The sequence below is a fragment of the Pseudophryne corroboree genome, chromosome 4, assembly GCF_028390025.1.
Source record: "Pseudophryne corroboree isolate aPseCor3 chromosome 4, aPseCor3.hap2, whole genome shotgun sequence".
Classification (NCBI taxonomy): Eukaryota; Metazoa; Chordata; class Amphibia; order Anura; family Myobatrachidae; genus Pseudophryne; species Pseudophryne corroboree.
The window spans coordinates 506,273,232-506,296,012 of record NC_086447.1 but is presented as its reverse complement, the minus strand read 5'-3'; the positions used below and the strand labels follow the sequence as shown (position 1 = coordinate 506,296,012).

General features: G+C 44.2%; 1 protein-coding gene across 1 annotated transcript in view; it reads left to right on the top strand.

Annotated features, from left to right (window-relative positions):
* Positions 1-22,781, top strand: part of LOC134909865 (amine sulfotransferase-like) — a 211,438-nt gene that overhangs the window by 128,506 nt on the left and 60,151 nt on the right. Inside the window, exon 5 of the mRNA XM_063917192.1 lies at positions 12,727-12,821. Within this exon, the coding sequence (XP_063773262.1) occupies positions 12,727-12,821 (95 nt within the window). The remainder of the gene's footprint in view (positions 1-12,726; positions 12,822-22,781) is intronic.

The following is a 22,781-nucleotide window of genomic DNA, read 5'->3' as shown; positions in this document are numbered from 1 at the left end:
GTGGGTATTAAAAATTGACCCTCCAAATCTGTGATGGTGCCATTTTCAATGTAAGTCTTCACCAGTGATGTGAAGTTCGCTAGGATCCTTTTAGTTGGATCTCCTTTTAGTTTTTTATACGTCACACCATCGTTCAACTGGCGCAAAACTTCTGTCTCATATTTGCCAATGTCCATTACCACAACTCCCCCCCCTTTATCCGTAGGTTTTATTATGAGCTCTTTATTTGATTTCAGATTTTTCAATGCTATATTCTCCTCCCTTGTTAAGTTATATTTAATCTTAGGTGACTTGAGTTCCTCTATATCTCTATTGACCAGAGAAAAGAAGGTTTCCACAAAATTCCCTTTCATAAAGGAGGGGTTAAATATGGATTTAGGTCTGAACGGTGTAGTGTGGGTGGGGGCTTCAATTATTTCATCTTCTGACTGTGGTTTACAAGCAAAAAATCTTTTTAAGGATAATTTTCTAACGTATTTTTGGAGATCCACATATATATTAAATTTGTTCAATCCAGTCATGGGAGCAAACTTGAGTCCTTTCTCCAGTAAGGAAATCTCTGATTCCCCTAGTACATGATTACTAAGGTTGAAAATTTTAACCTTCTTCTCCACTGTGGAGGACTCTTCTTCTTGGAATATCTCACCCCCTATATTCAGGCTCCTTTTATTCTTACGTTTGTTCTTTTTAGGTTTCTTCTTGTTGTTAGATTTCCTTTTCCCACCCCCTCGTTTTCCTCTACGCCTTCTCCCAACTAAGTGTGGAACTGTTCCCTCCTCCCTCTCCCTAAAAAAGCATCATTATTTTGGCGATGGTTTGAATAGTTCCGTTCAAAGTTAAAATTATCAGAATTCCTTAAATGGTCTCTGGTATGGGAGGATATCTCTGTTCTCCTCCAGTTGTCTGATTCATATCTATTATCTCTTCTTGTGGGCATATGATTCTCCCATCTATCCCTCGGTGTCTGTTTATATGTTTCTCTAGAGTATGCCCTCCCTCTATTTTGCTTCCATCTAGGTGGTTGCTCAAATTTTCTATGTTTATCATATAATTCTTCATTGGATTCAAATTGTACATTATGGGGGTTCTGACCTCTTGCCCGTTTTGATATATATCTTGAAGGGGCCATATGGTGGGTTTCCTGTGGAGGTTCTCCTGTACCGTTTTTATCTCTATTAAATTTTTTTGATTTCTTAGACATTAATTCTTTCTCATTTTTTTGTATTCTAAAGACTATATTCTCCTCCAATTCCTTATAATCTTGCATTTTGGAGAAGGGGGCAATTAGAGTTCTAAGCATCTCGATTTCTTCCTCTACGACCCTCAGATTTCCCTTTCTCTCCTGTATAATTAATTCCATTAAGCGAAATGAACAGCCATCCACAATTTTCTCCCATTCCTTTTTAAATTCCTCAGTGGAATCGGAAAAAAAAGAAATTATTATTGAAGGAAGGAAGATTATGGTGGGAGGTTACTTCCCTTGAGAAATACTTATCACATAAATTGATACCAAAGGGCTTAAGGATTAACAAGACATCCACTTTTTCCGATTCCACTGAGGAATTTAAAAAGGAATGGGAGAAAATTGTGGATGGCTGTTCATTTCGCTTAATGGAATTAATTATACAGGAGAGAAAGGGAAATCTGAAGGTCGTAGAGGAAGAAATCGAGATGCTTAGAACTCTAATTGCCCCCTTCTCCAAAATGCAAGATTATAAGGAATTGGAGGAGAATATAGTCTTTAGAATACAAAAAAATGAGAAAGAATTAATGTCTAAGAAATCAAAAAAATTTAATAGAGATAAAAACGGTACAGGAGAACCTCCACAGGAAACCCACCATATGGCCCCTTCAAGATATATATCAAAACGGGCAAGAGGTCAGAACCCCCATAATGTACAATTTGAATCCAATGAAGAATTATATGATAAACATAGAAAATTTGAGCAACCACCTAGATGGAAGCAAAATAGAGGGAGGGCATACTCTAGAGAAACATATAAACAGACACCGAGGGATAGATGGGAGAATCATATGCCCACAAGAAGAGATAATAGATATGAATCAGACAACTGGAGGAGAACAGAGATATCCTCCCGTACCAGAGACCATTTAAGGAATTCTGATAATTTTAACTTTGAACGGAACTATTCAAACCATCGCCAAAATAATGATGCTTTTTTAGGGAGAGGGAGGAGGGAACAGTTCCACACTTAGTTGGGAGAAGGCGTAGAGGAAAACGAGGGGGTGGGAAAAGGAAATCTAACAACAAGAAGAAACCTAAAAAGAACAAACGTAAGAATAAAAGGAGCCTGAATATAGGGGGTGAGATATTCCAAGAAGAAGAGTCCTCCACAGTGGAGAAGAAGGTTAAAATTTTCAACCTTAGTAATCATGTACTAGGGGAATCAGAGATTTCCTTACTGGAGAAAGGACTCAAGTTTGCTCCCATGACTGGATTGAACAAATTTAATATATATGTGGATCTCCAAAAATACGTTAGAAAATTATCCTTAAAAAGATTTTTTGCTTGTAAACCACAGTCAGAAGATGAAATAATTGAAGCCCCCACCCACACTACACCGTTCAGACCTAAATCCATATTTAACCCCTCCTTTATGAAAGGGAATTTTGTGGAAACCTTCTTTTCTCTGGTCAATAGAGATATAGAGGAACTCAAGTCACCTAAGATTAAATATAACTTCACAAGGGAGGAGAATATAGCATTGAAAAATCTGAAATCAAATAAAGAGCTCATAATAAAACCTACGGATAAAGGGGGGGGAGTTGTGGTAATGGACATTGGCAAATATGAGACAGAAGTTTTGCGCCAGTTGAACGATGGTGTGACGTATAAAAAACTAAAAGGAGATCCAACTAAAAGGATCCTAGCGAACTTCACATCACTGGTGAAGACTTACATTGAAAATGGCACCATCACAGATTTGGAGGGTCAATTTTTAATACCCACTAATCCTAGCATACCTGTTATATACATCTTGCCAAAAGTCCACAAGGATGCCCACAACCCCCCTGGTAGGCCGATAGTGTCCGGAATAAATTCCATCACTGCAAATATGTCTGAATTCATTGATTTTCATTTACAGCCTCTAATATTAAAAAAATCGCTCACATTTAAAGGATACGAGGGATGCCCTGAATGTGATAGAGAATGTACAATGGGATGATAACTGTTATATCGTTACAGCGGACGTAAGTTCGCTATATACGATTATAAACCATGATTTAGGGATAGAGGCGGCCATTACATATTTGGAGAATAGTGACTATGGATCTGAATTATGTGACTTTTTAGTAAAGGGAATAGATTTCATTTTGCGCAATAATTACTTTCATTTTAAGGATTCTTTCTATGTACAGAGAGTTGGGACGGCCATGGGTACCAGGTTCGCCCCGAGTTATGCCAACATGTTCATGGGTATGTGGGAAGACCAACATGTGTGGCAGAACAATCAATTCGGGGCGAACCTGGTATCCTGGTCAAGATATATCGATGATATAATCTTCTTTTGGAGAGGAGACAGAGAGACCTTGTCCCTTTTCTGTGAACAGCTGAACAGAAATGAGTATAATATTCTATTAACATTTGACATCAGCAACAATAATGTGAATTTTTTGGATTTAAACATATATGTGGATAACGGATCCTTAAAGACCCGTAATTATACAAAACCAACGGACTCAGGAACATACATCCACACCACCAGTTGCCACCATGTCAACTGGTTGGAGTCCATACCTAACAGCCAACTGCAAAGGTTGAAAAGGAACTGTACGGACAATAAAACCTATGAGGAACAAGCGGGAATAATGACCAAGAGTTTCCAAAGAAGTGGATACAGTCAGAAAAGTATTGAAAAAGCAAAACTTAAATGTAAAGGTATAGACAGGAAGGTTCTGTTAGTTCCAAAGATAAAGTCAAATGTTTCTGGTGATGAGAAAAAAGATTTCTCTATGGCTTTTATTACGAATTATAATGCCCAACATAAACAAATAGAATGTATATTTAAAAAGCATTGGTCAGTCCTGAGAGGTGATCCGTTATTAGAGAAACAACTCCCCGATCATCCTCAGTTTATCTATCGAAAAGCCAAAAATATAAAGGATAAACTGGTTAGGAGCGCTTACTCACCACCGAGGGCAAATATCCGCACCCTTTCAAAGGGATTTTACCGGTGCGGGATCTGCCGTATGTGTAAATCAGTTAGTGGTGTTAATAAGTGCACAGAGATTGAGATAAATGGAAAAAATCTCAGGATTGAGGAATTTATAACCTGCTCTTCACTGAATGTGATATATTTTTTGGAATGCAGTTGTGGTTTATTCTATATTGGTAGGACCAGCAGAAATTTGAAAGTGAGGCTTGCGGAACATTTACGCAACATTAAAAATGGGGTTGAAATACACACACTTTCTGCACACTTTAAAAAGGTCCATAACCAAGACATAAAAAATGTGAAAAAATTTGGTGCACTGAAACAAGTGAAAGGAAGCTGGAGGTGCAACAATACGGCTGCGACCTTGGCGAAAACGGAGATGCAATATATACATTCCTTAAAGACGTTACACCCAGGGGGTTTGAATAAGGACTTTGAAGTTAAGTGGTTCCTGGAGTAAAGATATATATGCCCTAAAACTGGGGTGTCTGGACCCTTGTCCTTTAAACCATTATAAGTAAACTGCACTATTTCTTCTATTATAGTAGATTATCCGGAAAGAAGATGTATCAATTCTATTTTTGCATTTTTTTAAATTATCTGGATATGAGATTCAAATTACTAAGTTTATTTTAATCTGTATGATGATCATAATTTTTAGAGTGTCGAATAATGTGAAAATATTTGCGGTATAGACAGTAAACCTACATTAATGTGGAGAATGACATTAGATTTAATGTATTTATAGACAGATAAAAATCGTATTGCCTATCCTAGTTCTAGTTTCTATATTAAAATGATGGACTCTTGGCACCTTTTTATATGTTTTTTAACTGTAAAATAATGTTGGTAGTACACTATTATTTTTTATAAGATGTTAGAACTACCAAAATGGCCGCGGCGGAACTTCCGTTATAATCACGTGACCGGGAGAATCCGCCGCAATGACAATAAGTCTAATAATGGAATTGATATATATATATGTATGGAGCTGTTTTTATATATATGTGTACAGGAAACTTATATCTTATGCACTATCAGTTTTCAGACAAAGAGTAAAGCTGGTAGAATCGGAATCACTGTTTGGACTACAAAAATGGCCGCCGAGGAACATCCGGCCTGATCACGTGACCGGGAGTCTCAATCATACAGCAGAGACAACCGGAAGTTGCACCAGAGGATCCGTTCCCCATTAGAATATGGAACCTTTTGAGATGGGAAATGAGGGGAAGAAACGGAAGTGCACAGGGCACTTCCGGTCACGGCAATTTATAGTTTTTTATGTTTTTTAAATGAAATAAAGCACTTGCTAATGCGATTTTTATATGATAGATACATTGTACTGATCAGAATAGAACCTGACTGTTAGATTAGACAAAAGATTAATATAATGTATGTATATGGTTTTAATTGTAAATGAGAGTGGCTCCTCCCAGTATTTAGGATCACAAACACACAGGGGTATAAATATCTGGGAAGAGGGACAGACAGCATATGCCTTGAAAAAGATCAACGGATTGATCGAAACGCGTTGGCTGATTGTGACGACCGGTGGCTGATTGACCAGACGAGGAGAAGACGAGGTGCCCACGGCTTGGAGCTGTTTCGTCCCCGGGGACATTAAACATCTATACAGCACTTTTGCTTTGACGCACTTCAAAAAATCCAAGATCTGGTAGGAAGCCACCCTCATATGTCCTGGATGTGTAATGAATTTTACTGTTTCTTCATGTGATGAGGAACTTTTTTTCCGGCAATAAATAACATTATATTTTTATTATATACGTTTCTGGACTATATGATTCATATTGAAAGTTTTTTTTATCCTTGAAATTTATGAACACACTACACTAGATTGTATCTCTGATCTCTTTTTTTCATGTACCATCGCTAAAAAATTTGTACATATGAGTACGAGGAGCAGAGAAAATTAAAGGGAACCTCAAGTCTAAGATAAGTAGAGACTTTATTGCCTTTTTGTATTAAAGGGTTGAGCGCAGGAAAGAGGCCATTGAAAAATGGGCTGAAAGTTTATCTGCGGATTTAGATACTCTGGATAGGGATAGCATCCTAGTGACACTTGGTTATATCAGGGACGCGGCTGCGTACTTGAAAGAGGCAGCAAGAGATGCTGGCCTCCTGGGGGCTAAGGCTAATGCTATGTCAATTGCGGCTAGGCGTGCGCTATGGACTCATCAATGGAATGCGGACGCTGATTCCAAGAAAAATATGGAGTCCCTTCCCTTTAAGGGTGGGGAACTGTTTGGTGACGGCCTTGCTGATTTAGTATCTGCGGCCACAGCGGGTAAATCTACTTATTTACCTAATGCTCCTGCGCAACAGAAGAAACCGCACTATCAAATGCAGTCCTTTCGGCCCAATAAATATAGAAAAGGCCAAGGTAACTTCTTCCTCGCTACCAGAGGTAGAGGAAGGGGCAAGAGAACTCCCGCCTCCTCGAGTTCACAAGGAAGTCCTCCCAAATCCACCGCATGACGCCGGGTCTCCCTTACAGGAGACCGCAGCGGTGGGGGCACGTCTAAGGCTTTTCAGTCAGGTTTGGGTTAGCTCGGACCTGGACCCTTGGGTGTTACAAATTGTGACCCAAGGGTACAAACTGGAATTCCAAGACGTTCCCCCTCGCCGTTTTTTCAAATCACCCTTACCAGTTTCGCTTCCAGACAGAGTTCTAGTCTGTGGAACAATACAAAAATTGTGTCAAAATCAGGTTGTGATCCCGGTCCCCCGGGCGCAAGAAGGGGAAGGGTTTTATTCAAGCCTATTTGTAGTGCCGAAGCCGGATGGCTCGGTACGACCAATCCTCAATCTAAAATCTCAAAAATTTTTCCTGAAGAAATTCAAATTCAAGAAAAATATGGAGTCCCATTTATCCCCCTCATCAGAGTTATCTCCGGTTTGCAATCCAGGATACTCATTACCAATTTCAGATGTTGCCGTTTGGCCTGGCCATGACTCCGAGGATTTTCACAAAAGTCATGGTAGAAATGATGGTTCTCCTCAGAAAAAGAGGAGTTACAATTATCCCGTACTTGGACAATCTCCTGATAAAGGCGAGGTCCAAGGAAAAACTGGTACAGGACATTGCACTGTCGCTGTCGCTTCTACAACAGCACGGCTGGCTCTTGAACCTGCCGAAATCACACTTAATTCCAACAACCCGGTTGGCATTTTTGGGTATGATTCTGGACACGTTCCAGCTGAGAGTGTTCCTCCCTCCGGAGAAAGCACTGGAAATTCAGAGTTTGGTAAAACTCATTCTGAAACCACCAACTGTCTCCATTCATCAATGCATTCGATTGCTGGGGAAGATGGTGGCGGCATACGAGGCCCTCCAATTCGGGAGGTTCCATGCCAGAGTGTTTCAGTGGGACCTGTTGGACAAATGGTCCGGATCCCACCTTCATATGCACCGGAGGATAGTTCTATCCCCCAACACCAGAATCTCACTCCTGTGGTGGCTACACAGCTCTCACCTCTTGGAAGGACGCAGATTCTGGATCCAAGACTGGATCCTAGTGACCACGGATGCAAGTCTCCGAGGTTGGGGAGCAGTCACACAAGGGGTAACCTTCCAAGGAAGATTGTCAAGTCAGGAAACTCTTCTTCACATAAACGTGCTGGAGTTGAGGGCCATTTACAACGGCCTTCTACAAGCGGAGCATCTTCTTCGAATCCGGCCTGTCCTGATCCAATCGGACAATGTGACAGCAGTAGCGTACATAAACCGCCAAGGCGGCACAAAGAGCAGAACAGCAATGGCAGAAGCCACAAAGATTCTTCGCTGGGCAGAGACTCGGGTAAGCGCTCTGTCTGCAATTTTCCTTCCGGGAGTGGACAACTGGGAAGCAGACTTCCTCAGCAGACACGATCTACATCCAGGAGAGTGGAGCCTCCATCAGGAGGTCTTCTCCCTACTAACGAATCTATGGGGGGTTCCCCACAAAGACATGATGGCGTCCCGCCATAACAAAAAACTACTAAAGTATTGTTCCCGGTCCAGGGACCCTCAGGCGGTGGCAGTGGATGCAGACGTCACCTTGGGTGTATCCGTCGGTGTACGTTTTCCCTCCGTTTCCTCTCATTCCAAAGGTTCTGAGAATCCTAAGAAAATCACAGATTCCAGCGCTCCTTGTAGTTCCAAACTGGCCAAGGAGAATTTGGTACCCGGATCTTCAGGAGTTGTTAGTCGAAGATCCATGGCCTCTTCCTCTTCGCGAGGATCTGCTGTGGCAGGGGCCGTTCGTCTATCAAGACTTACAGCGGCTATGATTGACGGCATGGCGGTTGAACGCCAGATTTTAGCCCATTAGGGTATTCCCAATGAAGTCATCCCCACTCTTATCCTTGCTAGGAAGGGTGTGATGTCGAAACACTATCACCGTATTTGGAGGAAATATATTTCCTGGTGTGAGTCCAAGAAAGCTCCAGTGGAGAAGTTTGACCTTGGACGTTTTCTCCATTTTCTACAAAATGGGGTGGATGCGGGCCTTAAATTAGGCTCCATAAAAGTGTAGATTTCTGCTTTGTCAATTTTCTTTCAGAGACAATTGGCCTCACTTCCTGAGGTGCAGACCTTTGCAAAAGGGGTCCTGCACATCCAACCTCCTTTTGTGCCACCTGTGGCACCTTGGGACCTTAATGTGGTTTTGACATTCCTAAAATCACATTGGTTTGAACCTTTAAGTAAAGTGGAGTTGAAATTCCTCACTTGGAAGGTCGTCATTTTGTTAGCATTGGCATCCGCTAGGTGGGTGTCTGAATTGGCGGCCTTGTCTCACAAGAGCCCTTATTTGATCTTCCATGAAGATAGGGCAGAATTGAGAACTCAGCAACAATTTCTGCCAAAGGTGGTTTCCTCTTTTCATATTAACCAACCTATTGTGGTGCCAGTGGCTACTGGCACTTTGGCTGAGGAAAAGTCTCTGGATGTCGTCAGAGCTTTGAAAATTTACGTTGCCAGAACGGCTCCAGTTAGAAAAACAAATTCTCTGTTTGTGCTATATGCTCCCAATAAACTTGGGTATCCTGCTTCCAAGCAGACCATTGCCCGCTGGATATGTCACACGATTCAGCAGGCTCATTCCACAGCAAGTTTGCTGTTACCTAAATTGGTAAAAGCCCATTCCACTAGGAAGGTGGGCTCGTCCTGGGCGGCTGCCCGGGGTGTCTCGGCATTACAACTTTGCCGAGCTGCTACTTGGTCGGGGTCAAACACGTTTGCTAAGTTTTACAAGTTTGATACCTTGCCCGACGAAGACCTAAAGTTTGGTCAATCGGTGCTGAGGAGTCATCCGCACTCTCCCGCCCGGTATGGAGCTTTGGTATAATCCCATTGTTCTTTTGGTGTCCCCAACATCCTCAAGGACGTAATAAAAAACAGGATTTTAATACCTACCGGTAAATCCTTTTCTATAAGTCCGTAGAGGATGTTGGGCACCAGTCCCAGTGCGTACTGTATCTGCAGTTTAGTTCTGGTTACACACATGTTGGGTTATGGTTTCTTCAGCTTGTTGCTGAATTTTGTTCATGTCCGTTGGCATGTGTTCAGTTGAATGCCATGTTATTCGGCATGTTTTTGGTGTGAGCTGGTATGATGCTCACCTTGTTGTTAATTCCTTTCCTCAAAATGTCCATCTCTCCGGGCACAGTTCCAAACTGAGTCTGGGGAGGGATATAGAGGGAGGAGCCAGGTCACGCCCCCTTTGAAAGTCTTAAAGTGCCCACGTCTCCTGCGGATCCGTCTATATCCCATGGTTCTTTTGGTGTCCCCAACATCCTCTATGGACTTATAGAACAGGATTTACCGGTAGGTATTAAAATCCTGTTTTTTGGTATTTTGTCCAGGCATGACAATGGACTTTTTCATCACATGGCCAACAGCTGTCTCCACTGGTGCCTTTTTCAAACAAACCACATCACCACCAGAGACAGGACAGCAACACCCATGTACAGCACCCCTAACAGCACAGGACACCACAGTGACAGGACAGCACCCCTAACAGCACCCCTAAAGAGCACACACTAACCCCACCTGACGCCACAACCCACAGAAAGACAGAGGTCTATCTCCCTCACTATCCAGTCCAGAGTGAAAATGGTGGTGACGCTCGGCTCCATATATGGAATCCAGAACCCGCGAGACTCCAACAGCGGGATGATGACGTTTATCCTCATTCTGGGATCCGAGTCTGGTGGGAAGTCAAGAGCCGGACTCGGATCCGTGCTCGGATCCTGAAGTCCGGGGAGTTCAGATCTCCGAGATCCGAACCCGCTCATCTCTAGTTTTAATTCATTGCCTGGTTTTGGTTTTGGATTCGGTTTTGGATTTTGTCTGTGACTGGTTTTGGATTTAAAAAAAAAAAAAAGCTAAAATTACATAATTTGGCCCTTTTTTATTCCTAGAGTATTATTAACCTCAACATTAATTTCCACTAATTTCCAGTAAATTTTGACCAGCTCACAATATTTTTAACCGCTTTAGGTCAAAGGTTGCAACAAGCTGACTGGATACTAAGCGACAGGGCAGCAGCACAAACACACAGCAGACAGCACATCTAAGAAACATTACGACACAGCATTTGGAAAAATGAAGAGTGGTGTAGCTGCAGCGCTAGTATTTGGTTGCTCTTCTGTAAACTGATTGTTATCCATTTTACAATTCGCAGATCACGGAGTGGAGTAACAGGGCTTATAGAGGCATGTGAACAAAGTACAGTAGGGTAGCAAACAGTACAAACAATAGAACAATATGTTTATTTTTCACTTCGCAGCTCAACTCTCACTGTGGCAATTCAAATGGGTTTTATTTTATTATTTACACGAATAATAAACGCACAGGGGTACAGTGTACACAGGTTGTGCAAACTAAAAATTAAGATTTTTTTTAACATTCTTTTACTATTTTCGCAACTGACAATGACAGTTCACAATGTATTGCTGCTTGTGAACAGCATACAGCACAGCCTATACACTGACTATACAGAACAAAGCCACTTGTTCTATGAGACTGGTCACAGCTCAGCCAATTTACAGCAGAGTACAGCACAGCATACAGCAACGTGCCCATATACACCGACTATACAGAGTACAGCTTGTGAATCTGGACACAGCACTGCCAATACAGCAAAGTACAGCACAGCATGCCCATATACACACTGACTATACAGAGCATATCTTGTGAGTCTGGACATAGCACAGCCAATACAGCGAGGACAGAGCATCATACAGCAATGTGCCCGTATACAAATTGACTATACAGAGCACAGCTTGTGAGTCAGGACACAGCACTGCTCATAGAGAAGAGTGCAGTGCAGCATTTAGCAGTATGCCTGAGAGTGAAATGGCATCAAGTACCGGACGCGGCACCCTTATATAGAATCCAAAACCTGGGAGAATCCAGTGCCGGGAGGATGAAATCCAAACCTGGCAGGAAAACCCAAGCCAGTACTCTGATTTGACTCTGATCCCCCAAGTTCAGTGCAGTTTGGATGTAATGCTGGGTACACACTTGTAGACATATCTGCAGCTCAATTGATCTGCAGATATATCTACAGACGGATCGGACAGTGTGTTGTGCGTACACACTGCCCGATCCGTCGGGACTGACGTCACAAACTGGGCGGGTATTTACATGCGCCCGCCCAGTTGTGCTGTCAGTCACTGCCAGCGTCTGCAGCAAGTGTACGGGCGATCGGCTGACATATTGCTCGTACACACTGGCCGATGGAACTGCGATATATCGGCCATTCAATAGAACGACCGATATATCGGCCAGTGTGTACGCACCTTAAGGTAATCCGAGCTGCTTTTCTCTAGTAAATATTGATAAGTAAAAGTTTACACACTGAACTCAAAATCTAAAACTGTGTTAGACGGAGCTTACTTTGTTAATATCAGATACAGGGATTTATGACTCTGTTCCCCAAAACTCAAGGACCCTAGAAACTTTCAGTACTGCAGCATCTGTTCCCTGAATCTTTTTTTAATAGCACTTCTCACTAACATACACTGAGCATATCAAGTGGCAGCTGTTATCACTGTGTGTATGAGGCAGCATACTAACATACTGTATAAAATATGGAACAAATTGTAACATTGAAGGATTAAGGGACCTTAGGGATTTGGGGGAACAGTGAAAAAGTTGGAATTACTGTATGTATTTATGTTAGTATTGTGAGCTCCGTCCAGATGATTTGATTGGAGATCTTCTTTAAGGGGTACATTTACTAAGCAGTGATAGCGGAGAAGTGAGCCAGTGGAGAAATTTCCCCATCAACCAATCAGCAGCTTTGTATCATTTTATAGTATGCAAATTATAGATGTTACTTCAGTGCTGATTGGTTGCCATGGGCACTTCTCCACTGGCTCACTTCTCCGCTCTTATCACTGCTTAGTAAATGTACCCCTCAGTTACACTTTGTAAAGGCACCCATTAAACTTCACTATCTTAAGTGACATTCATTATTATTTAATATGTTTCTTGTAAGCAATGCTTATTGAGTCACACTTTATTTGGCCTTTATTACAGTAGGTGGTGGCTCGTGGTTTGATCATGTCAGGGGCTGGAACACCCACAAGGAGGAATATAACTGTCTCTTTTTATCATATGAGGCGATGATCAAGGTAAGGAACAGTGTATTAAACTATAATAGAAATAAAACATACAGTAACACAAACATGCTAATACCGTATCATGTAGTGGTAAACAAAGATTTAGAGAGTCTGGCATTCTAGTGGTTAGATTAACTTTATTTCTAAATCAATGGTATGCTCACATGGTACACCAGATGACATTGGGGTACATGCCCATCAGTTTCTGAATTATGCATTTTATAAGTATTTTTTGACATGTAATATATAAGTAAATGGTTCTGATTCTAAATATCATTGTTCCTTGTGTTAATACAACCTTGACATATTTAGTGCAATGTGGTATATTTCCCAATTCTATTTGTTCCATTAAAACACACACACACACACACACACACACACACACACACACACACACACACACACACACACACACACACTAACTTACTTACTGGAAAGCATACAAGCATCACTGAATTGCTAGATAAAATTACAGATGTGCACAGGCCCCTGTGTTTAGGTTTTAATTAATCATCTTATTTTGTTTGGCAAAACCACCCTCATGTGTTCTGGTTTAGATGAGGTTTTTGGTTTGGTTTAAAAAATAAAATCTATAATTGCTAAAAATCGATTAAAAACAGGGAAATTCAAACTGGGACTTGGTTTGGATCAGACCTCCTTAAGAGATCTGGACTGGGTTTGGGGTCGGTTTGGATTCACACAATTCAAGTGGATTCAGATATATGGACCGCCAAACCGAACATCTCTAGCTAAAATTCAGAACAACCACATTTGAATGTGATTCTAGCATAAAAAAAATATCATTTAAAAAAATCAGAAATATTTACTTTTTTCAACGTAACTAGGATAGTGATACCTTTGATTTCTGATGGTTCATTGTACTCAAACTTTGTTTAATGCACAAATTTATGAAAAATACTGTATAAAATTACCTTCAAGCTATGTGTATTGTTACGTTCCTGGTGCTCAGAACAAGAGAGATGTTGCGTAGTGAGTCCAGAGCACCAGAACGTGACGCTGAAATAAGGTGTGGTATGGAAATAGCCCCTAGCAGCCTACCTCCATTGTTTCACCCGTGTGGTCAGTTCACGCCTGCGTGACTATGGTTACTTGGGCCCACGGCAGCCGCGTTTGAAGGGCGGATTAGGTCTGCCCAACTCCGATGCCCCCAGGTCTTAGAGTGAGACAAGGCGTGAACCGAGACAGGATAATAACAAGGGGACCTCTAACTAAAGCAAACAGAAGGCTAGGGGCTACTAACAACCCTAAAACTAAATATATGTGCGGCACGCCGCCAAAGGATAAGAACAACAAAGGAAATGCTGTCCACACGCCGACACAATACTGTTGTGTACCGGCGGTGACAGCATATGCAGAACCCTCTGCAAAACACCAGAAACATATAACCAAAGAATACAGCAGCCTAGGCCGACGGACGCGGCAAAGCCGCTACTCACGAAACTGGTACAAATACTGGCAAACGGACAGGAACCCCCAATGTAGCAGACACAGGCTCACAGAACCGGAGGACAGGCAGAATCCCAAACGACAGACTGGTGGACACCAAGAAGCCAGATACTCGATCAGGCACAGACAAAGCCACAGGACTTCTGGACAGGAACGCTTCACGGCAGGACACTGAATCAGACACTGGAACAGACACTGGAACAAGGCTGGAAGCAGCTAGACAGAAGCTCAGAAACTCAGGAACTGGCAGGAACTAGCTCAGAACTCAGGAACTGGCAGGAACTAGCTCAGAACTATCACCGGCGTCTGTGTATTGCACCGAGCCAGAATATAACAGAGAGCCCTAATTAATTATGTCGTGCAGCTGCCCTGTTGCACGACTCCAAACTGACAAGATGCAATTAACAGACAGGTGAGGCCAAACACATGGAAACAGGCTGCAATTACACAGACTCACCACCAGCAGCAAACAAGAGTCTTCTAAACCAGAGCAAAGGGAAATCCTGGCCTGCAAGAGAACTATAAACATAAAATACGGAAAACAGGAATGAACCACTACCTGTGGTTCATAACAGTACCCTCTCCTTAAGGGTGGGCTCCGAACACCCCATGACACCCACGGGGAACAGAAACAGAAGTATAACACAAAATACATAACCAAAATGCAAAACAGGAATGAGCCACAGCCGTGGCTCATAACAGTACCCCCCCCCCCTTGAGGAGGGTCAACGGACCACAAAATTCAGGTTTTCCAAAACAAGCTATACATTAATAAACCTGACACTGGAACAAACAAAGACAAGAAACAAAAACAAGCTGTGGTAACAGCTTGTAACAGTGACCCCCCTTGACGGTTGCCACTGGACACAAGACAAGGAAAAAAAAAAAAAACACCTTTTCTTTTTTTTTATATATACCACAAGGCAAGATTCAGCAATATTTCTTTTTCTTCTTTTTACCCTGTGCTTGCTTGGCGACACCAGGAAAGGAAGAAATCTCTGGCTCAAAAAATTCTTCAAAACATATAGGTCGAGCAATCAGATGCTTCTTCCCTCTCCTACCAGAGTGCCCCGGCATATAAGAAACCTCATCAGTTTCAGAATCTGAGAACAGACCATAGATTGGTTCCATTCCCCTAGGTACTGAAACTTTAGAAGATTTCCTGTAGGGAGAAGACAGGAAAGCACATCCAGTAGCAATGGTAATAGGCTGTGATTTTTGTGCCAAGTTTACAGTATACGGTGGACTCTCAGCAGATAAGACGGGTGACCTAGAGGAACCTGAACCAATTTCTTTGGAACCATATCTCCTAATAACTGCATCACTGAATGCCGGGGGATCCTGAAGAATGGGATCTTCAGTTTTCAATAAGTTGGATGCCCACTCAAAAGGCTCTCCTCTAAAGGAATATATCAGATAGAGCACAAGGTTCTCTGAAGTGATGCCCAGAAATGGTCTAGACAACAAAATGGTGTAGTAGTGTTTGGTTAGTGCAATAAATTGGACTAAGTCCCCATCAAAGACTATAGACATTGAGATATCAAAAGAGTCAGGATCTGCTTCCTCCCCATCTGACTGACTGGAGTGCATTGCTAGGACCTGTTCACTACTGACCTTACTCGGGGCTGAGACTTTCTGAACCCCACCCGGGGCAGTGGCCCTCGGAACCCCACCCGGGGCAGTGGCTCTCGGAACCCCCTCTGGGGCAGTGGCCTTCGGGAACCCCGCTGGGGCAGTGGCCTTCGGGAACCCCGCTGGGGCAGTGGCCTTCGGGAACCCCGCTGGGGCAGTGGCCTTCGGGGACCCCGCTGGGGGCAGCTCCTCAGATTCTTTTACTGGGACCGGGCCATCAGCCTCCCTCTCTGGGATCGGGCCGTCAGCCTCCCTCTCTGGGACCGGGCCGTCAGCCTCCCTCTCTGGGACCGGGCCGTCAGCCTCCCTCTCTGGGACCGGGCCGTCAGCCTCCCTCTCTGAGTCGATAATTATCGAAACTTCTCAAGGGACTATGACCTCCGGGACTTTTGCTGAAGCTATAACCTTCAGAACCTCCACTAACGCTATGCCTCTTCAGTCCTTTCCTGGGGAAGCGACCTCTAGACCCTTCTCTGGGGCTGAGTCTCTCGAGACCCCACTTGGGGATATTACTTCAAAGATCCCTTCTGGGGTTTTGCTTCTCGAGTTCCCTTCTAGAACTATGGTTTTAGATACCCTTTCTGGGGTTGCGCTTTTCAAGTCCCTACCTGGGGTAACAGCTTCTGAGACCCCTTCTGGTATTGACACCTGAGCTATTATATTCGATGTTCCTCTATGACTCTGGGCATCGGGTACCGCTCCAGGAATCTGGGCATCGGGTACCGTTCCAGGACTCTGGGCATCGGGTACCACTCCAGGACTCTGGGCATCAGGCACCACTCCAGGACTCTGGGCATCGGGCACCGCTCCAGGACTCTGGGCATCGGGCACCGCTCCAGGACTCTGGGCATCGGGCACCGCTCCAGGACTCTGGGCATCGGGCACCGCTCCAGGACCCCGGGCATCGGGCACCGCTCCAGGACCCCGGGCATCGGGCACCGCTCCAGGACCCTGGGCACCGCTCCAGGGGTTTGCAACTCTGCTACAACAGGAAAATCAAGAGAGGAGAGAAACATTCTCCTTTGGTTCCTGAATCTATAATGGGCACCCTAGTCCAAGGACCCCAGTTATAGGACAGAGTGCTTTTTAGTGTGGGTTGTGTGACAAGTACCTCTGCCACAGTAGAGACAGGAGTAGGTCTTGTATCCTGACTCAACTTGGCCAGAGGGCAGGACTTGTCGCCACACTTTGGCTTGCGCAACTCACAGGTCTGCAGATAGTGGCCTAAACCCCCACAATATATGCATAAATTTAAGTTTCTGCGACGCAGACGCTCCTCTTCTGAGAGCCTGGGCTGCAGAAAACTTTTAAACCTTTTCTCTTCAATTAAACCTGAGGATTCTCTTGTCACCATATTGTGAACAAGAGTCTCTTTAGAGGATGAACTCTCAACAACTTCTGGCAAAATAAGCAAAATTTTGGTCAGAAGGTTTTGCAGTTGCTTTAAGGATTGCTGCAAAACTTCCAGCCGCTCAGGTTTCAAAGCACTGAAAGCAGAGTTCAGGGCTGAGAGAGACGCCTGCAGGGCTTGCATACGAGGCATAGGAGGATTTCAAACTAGACAAGACAAGACTAGACACGATTCTAGACACGATTCTAAGACAAGATTCTAGACAAGTTTCTAGACAAGATTCTTAGACAAGATTTTAGACACGACTGGATTCTGCACACCGAATTCTAGACAGGACTGGATTCTAAACACCGGACTGGATTCTGCACACTGAATTCTAGACAGGATTGGATTCTAAACACCGGACTGGATTCTGCACACTGAATTCTAGACAGGACTGGATTCTAAACACCGGACTGGATTCTGCACACTGAATTCTAGACAGGACTGGATTCTAAACACCGGACTAGATTCTGCACACTGAATTCTAGACAGGACTGGATTCTAGACAGGACTGGATTCTAGACAAGACACTGGACCAAAAAAGAAAAAACTACTATTTAGCTTTGTTTCTTTTTTGTTGTATGGCCGGTGATAATGTTACGTTCCTGGTGCTCAGAACAAGAGAGATGTTGCGTAGTGAGTCCAGAGCACCAGAACGTGATGCTGAAATAAGGTGTGGTATGGAAATAGCCCCTAGCAGCCTACCTCCATTGTTTCACCCGTGTGGTCAGTTCACGCCTGCGTGACTAGGGTTTCTTGGGCCCACGGCAGCCGCGTTTGAAGGGCGGATTAGGTCTGCCCAACTCCGATGCCCCCAGGTCTTAGAGTGAGACAAGGCGTGAACCGAGACAGGATAATAACAAGGGGACCTCACACTAAAGCAAACAGAAGGCTAGGGGCTACTAACAACCCTAAAACTAAATATATGTGCGGCACGCCGCCAAAGGAAAAGCACAACAAAGGAAATGCTGTCCACACGCCGACACAATACTGTTGTGTACCGGCGGTGACAGCATATGCAGAACCCTCTGCAAAACACCAGAAACATATAACCAAAGAATACAGAGGCCTAGGCCGACGGACGCGGCAAAGCCGCTACTCACGAAACTGGTACAAATACTGGCAAACGGACAGGAACCCCCAATGTAGCAGACACAGGCTCACAGAACCGGAGGACGGGCAGAATCCCAAACGACAGACTGTTGGACACCAAGAAGCCAGATACTCGATCAGGCACAGACAAAGCCACAGGACTTCTGGACAGGAACGCTTCACGGCAGGACACTGAATCGGACACTGGATCAGACACTGGATCAGACACTGGAACAGACACTGGAACAGACACTGGAACAGACACTGGAACAAGACTGGAAGCAGCTAGACAGAAGCTGCTAGACAGAAGCTCAGAAAATCAGGAACTGGCAGGAACTAGCTCAGAACTCAGGAACTAGCTCAGAACTATCACCAGCATCTGTGTATTGCACCGAGCCAGAATATAACAGAGAGCCCTAATTAATTATGTCGTGCAGCTGCCCTGTTGCACGACTCCAAACTGACAAGATGCAATTAACAGACAGGTGAGGCCAAACACATGGAAACAGGCTGCAATTACACAGACTCACCACCGGCAGCAAACAAGAGTCTTCTAAACCAGAGCAAAGGGAAATCCTGGCCTGCAAGAGAACTATAAACATAAAATACGGAAAACAGGAATGAACCACTACCTGTGGTTCATAACAGTACCCTCTCCTTAAGGGTGGGCTCCGAACACCCCATGACACCCACGGTGAACAGAAACAGAAGTATAACACAAAATACATAACCAAAATGCAAAACAGGAATGAGCCACAGCCGTGGCTCATAACATGTATAAGGTGTACATGAGACATACTGTAAATGCAGTCTAAGTTTAGGCATGGGTCCCATCTCCAAGATACAGTATCTCATTATAGTATGCAAATATTCCAAAATACAGAGAAATGCAGTATCCAAAATACTTCTGGTCCCAAACATTTTGGATATTGGAGACGCTACAGTACCTCAAACTCAAAGGTCTGTAGCCCTTAATGTAGGAACATGTGGAAGCTACATGGCAGGCAATAATGGTTGGCCCATATTTAGTTAATAAATAAACCTAGAATAATGAAAGAACCTAGAGGTCCTAGCCTATGAGAAGAAAGTGACAAGGTCATTTTTCTCATCTACTTTTGTTACATTTTCAAAGAACATAAGAGTTCATTCCGAGTTGAACATAATGAACATAAGAACATTCCGAGTTGTTCGCTCGCTGCCGATTTTCGCAGTGCAGCGATTAAGTAAAAAAACTGCAAAAATGCGCATGCGCATGGTACGCAGCGCACATGTGCTAAGTAATTTCACACAAAACTTTGTAGATTTACACAAGGTCGAGCGACGTTTTTTCATCGCTCAAGTGATCGTAGTGTGATTGACAGGATGTGGGTGTTTCTGGGCGGAAACTGTCTGTTTTCAGGGAGTGTGCTAAAAAATGCAGACGTGCAAGGTAAAAACGCAGGAGTGGCTGGAGAAACCGGGGAGTGGCTGGCCGAATGCAGGGCGTGTTTGTGACGTCAAACCAAGAACTAAACGGACTGAGGTGATCGCAGTCTAGGAGTAGGTCTGGAACTACTCAGAAACTGCAGGGAATTATTTAGTAGCAGTTCTGCTAATCTTTCGTTCGCTATTTTGCTAAGCTAAGACACTCCTAGAGGGCGGCGGCCTAGCGTGTGCAATGCTGCTAAAAGCAGCTAGCGAGCGAACAACTCGGAATGAGGGCCAGGATCTGCCAGTTAAATATTTATTATTTTTGGTGGGTTCATTTATTTTAATAGGTGCCTTTATTATAAATTTAGCATTACACATTGTCTACCTATTGTACCCACTTTCAATTATTTTGTATTTTCACACTGTACATGGACAAAAAGAAGACGGCAACGTTAAAATATTCTACTTTCTCTAACGTCCTAGTGGATGCTGGGGACTCCGTAAGGACCATGGGGAATAGACGGGCTCCGCAGGAGACAAGGCACTTTAAAAAAGAATTAGGAATACTGGTGTGCACTGGCTCCTCCCTCTATGTCCCTCCTCCAGACCTCAGTTAGAATCTGTCCCCGGACGAGCTGGATGCACTTTAGTGAGCTCTCCTGAGCTTGCTAGATAGAAAGTATTTTGTTAGGATTTTTTATTTTCAGAGAGATCTGCTGGCAACAGACTCTCTGCTACGTGGGACTGAGGGGAGAGAAGCAGACCTACTCACTGTGGATAGGTCATGCTTCTTAGGCTACTGGACACCATTAGCTCCAGAGGGATCGAACACAGGATCGCACCCTTGGTCGTCTGATCCCAGAGCCGCGCCGCTGTCCCCCTCGCAGAGCCAGAAGCCAGAAGCCGGCGTGAGAAGCAAGAAGACTTCAAAAATGGCGGCAGAAGACTCCAGTCTTCATATGAGGTAGCGCACAGCACTGCAGCTGTGCGCCATTGCTCCCACATTACACCCACACACTCCGGTCACTGTAGGGTGCAGGGCGCAGGGGGGGGGTGCGCCCTGGGCAGCAATTAGAGACCTCTTGGCCAAGTGGGCATATATACAGTTGGGCACTGTATATATGCATGAGCCCCCGCCATATTTTACACAAAATCGCGGGACAGAAGCCCGCCGCTGAGGGGGCGGGGCTTCTTCCTCAGCACTCACCAGCGCCATTTTCTCTCCACAGCTCCGTTGAGAGGAAGCTCCCCAGGCTCTCCCCTGCAGAAGCACAATAGAAGAGGGTGAAAAAGAGAGGGGGGGCACATAAATTTGGCGTAAAAACAATGTATACAGCAGCTACTGGGTTAAAACTACGTTACTGTGTGATTCCTGGGTCATATAGCGCTGGGGTGTGTGCTGGCATACTCTCTGTCTCTCCAAAGGGCCTTGTGGGGGAACTGTCTTCAAATAGAGCATCCCCTGTGTGTGTGGTGTGTCGGTACGTGGGTGTCGACATGTCTGAGGTAAAAGGCTCCCCTAAGGAGGAGATGGAGCTAATATGTGTGTGAGAGGGTGTCTCTGTCGACAACGCCGACACCTGTTTGGATATGTGTAAGTGCTAAGGTGAATTTATTGCACAAAAGATTAGAGAACAGACAGGAAATCTACCCATGTCTGTCCCTATGGCGCAGAGACCTTCAGAGCTTCACAATGCTCACTATCCAAAATAATAGACAGTGATATCGACACGGAGTTTGACTCCTGTGTCGACTACGATAATGCAAAGTTACAGCCGAAATGGCAGAAAAGTATTCAATATATGATTATTGTAATAAAGATGATTTGCATATCACTGATGACTCATCTGTCCCTGACACAAGGGTACACATTTTAAGGGGAAGAAAGCTGAGGTAAATTTCCCTCCTCTCATGAGGAAAAAGAGCGGGAATCTCCAGACAAGAGACTGCAGCTTCCCACAAAGAATTCTCAGGCAGTATCCTTTCCCCACTAGGGCCAGGATGTGATGGGAATCTTCCCCTAGGGTGTCAAGTCTGCCCAAAAGGTAGCCCTAGCTATTCTCAGAGATCCTGCAGAAAGCGTGCACATTTTGGTACACTACTCAGACCGGCGATTGTGTCGGCATGGGGTTATAGCGCTGTGGTGGCGTGGACAGGTACCTTATCAGCAGAAATTGAGACCCTAGTATGTATATATATATATATATATATATATATATGTATATATAGAGATAGATATATATATATATATTAAAGATGCTGTCTTAAGAGATATATATCATAAAACATGCCCAAAGAGACATGAGTATACTGGGTCCTAGAGGCAAAGCTATGTCGATTTCTGCTTGACGTATCCTATAGAATATGCAATGGACAGATGATGCCAACTTAAGTGGCATATGGAAGGCTGAGGATTGTGTGGAGAAGGGTTCTCGGACCTGGTCTCCACAGCTATAGCTGGTAATTCTGATATTTTGCCTTATATTCCTGCACAGCCTAGGAAAGCACGTCATTATCAAATGCAGCCTTTCGAACAAAGAAACAAGAAAGTCCGAGGTGCGTCCTTTCTTGCCAGAGGCGGGGGCAGAGGAAACCAGCTGCACAACACAGCTAGTTCCCAGGAACAGAAGTCCTCCCCGGCCTCTACGAAAATCCACCGCATGTCGCTGGGGCTCCACAGGCGGAGCTAGGCCCGGTGGGGGCACGCTTTCGTAAGTTTAGCCACAAGTGGGTTCACTCCCTGTTAGATCCCTGGGCAATAGATATTGTGTCTCAGGGATACAAGCTGGACTTTGAGAAGATGCCTCCTCACTGACGGCCCTGCCGGCTCCCCCCCCCCCCCGAGAGGGAAACAGGGTTAACTGCAATTCACAAATTGTATCTTCAACAGGTGGTGGTCAAGGTTCCCCTCCTTCAACAAGGAGGGGGTTATTATTCGACCATGTTGTAGTCCCGATACCAGATGGTTCGGTCAGACC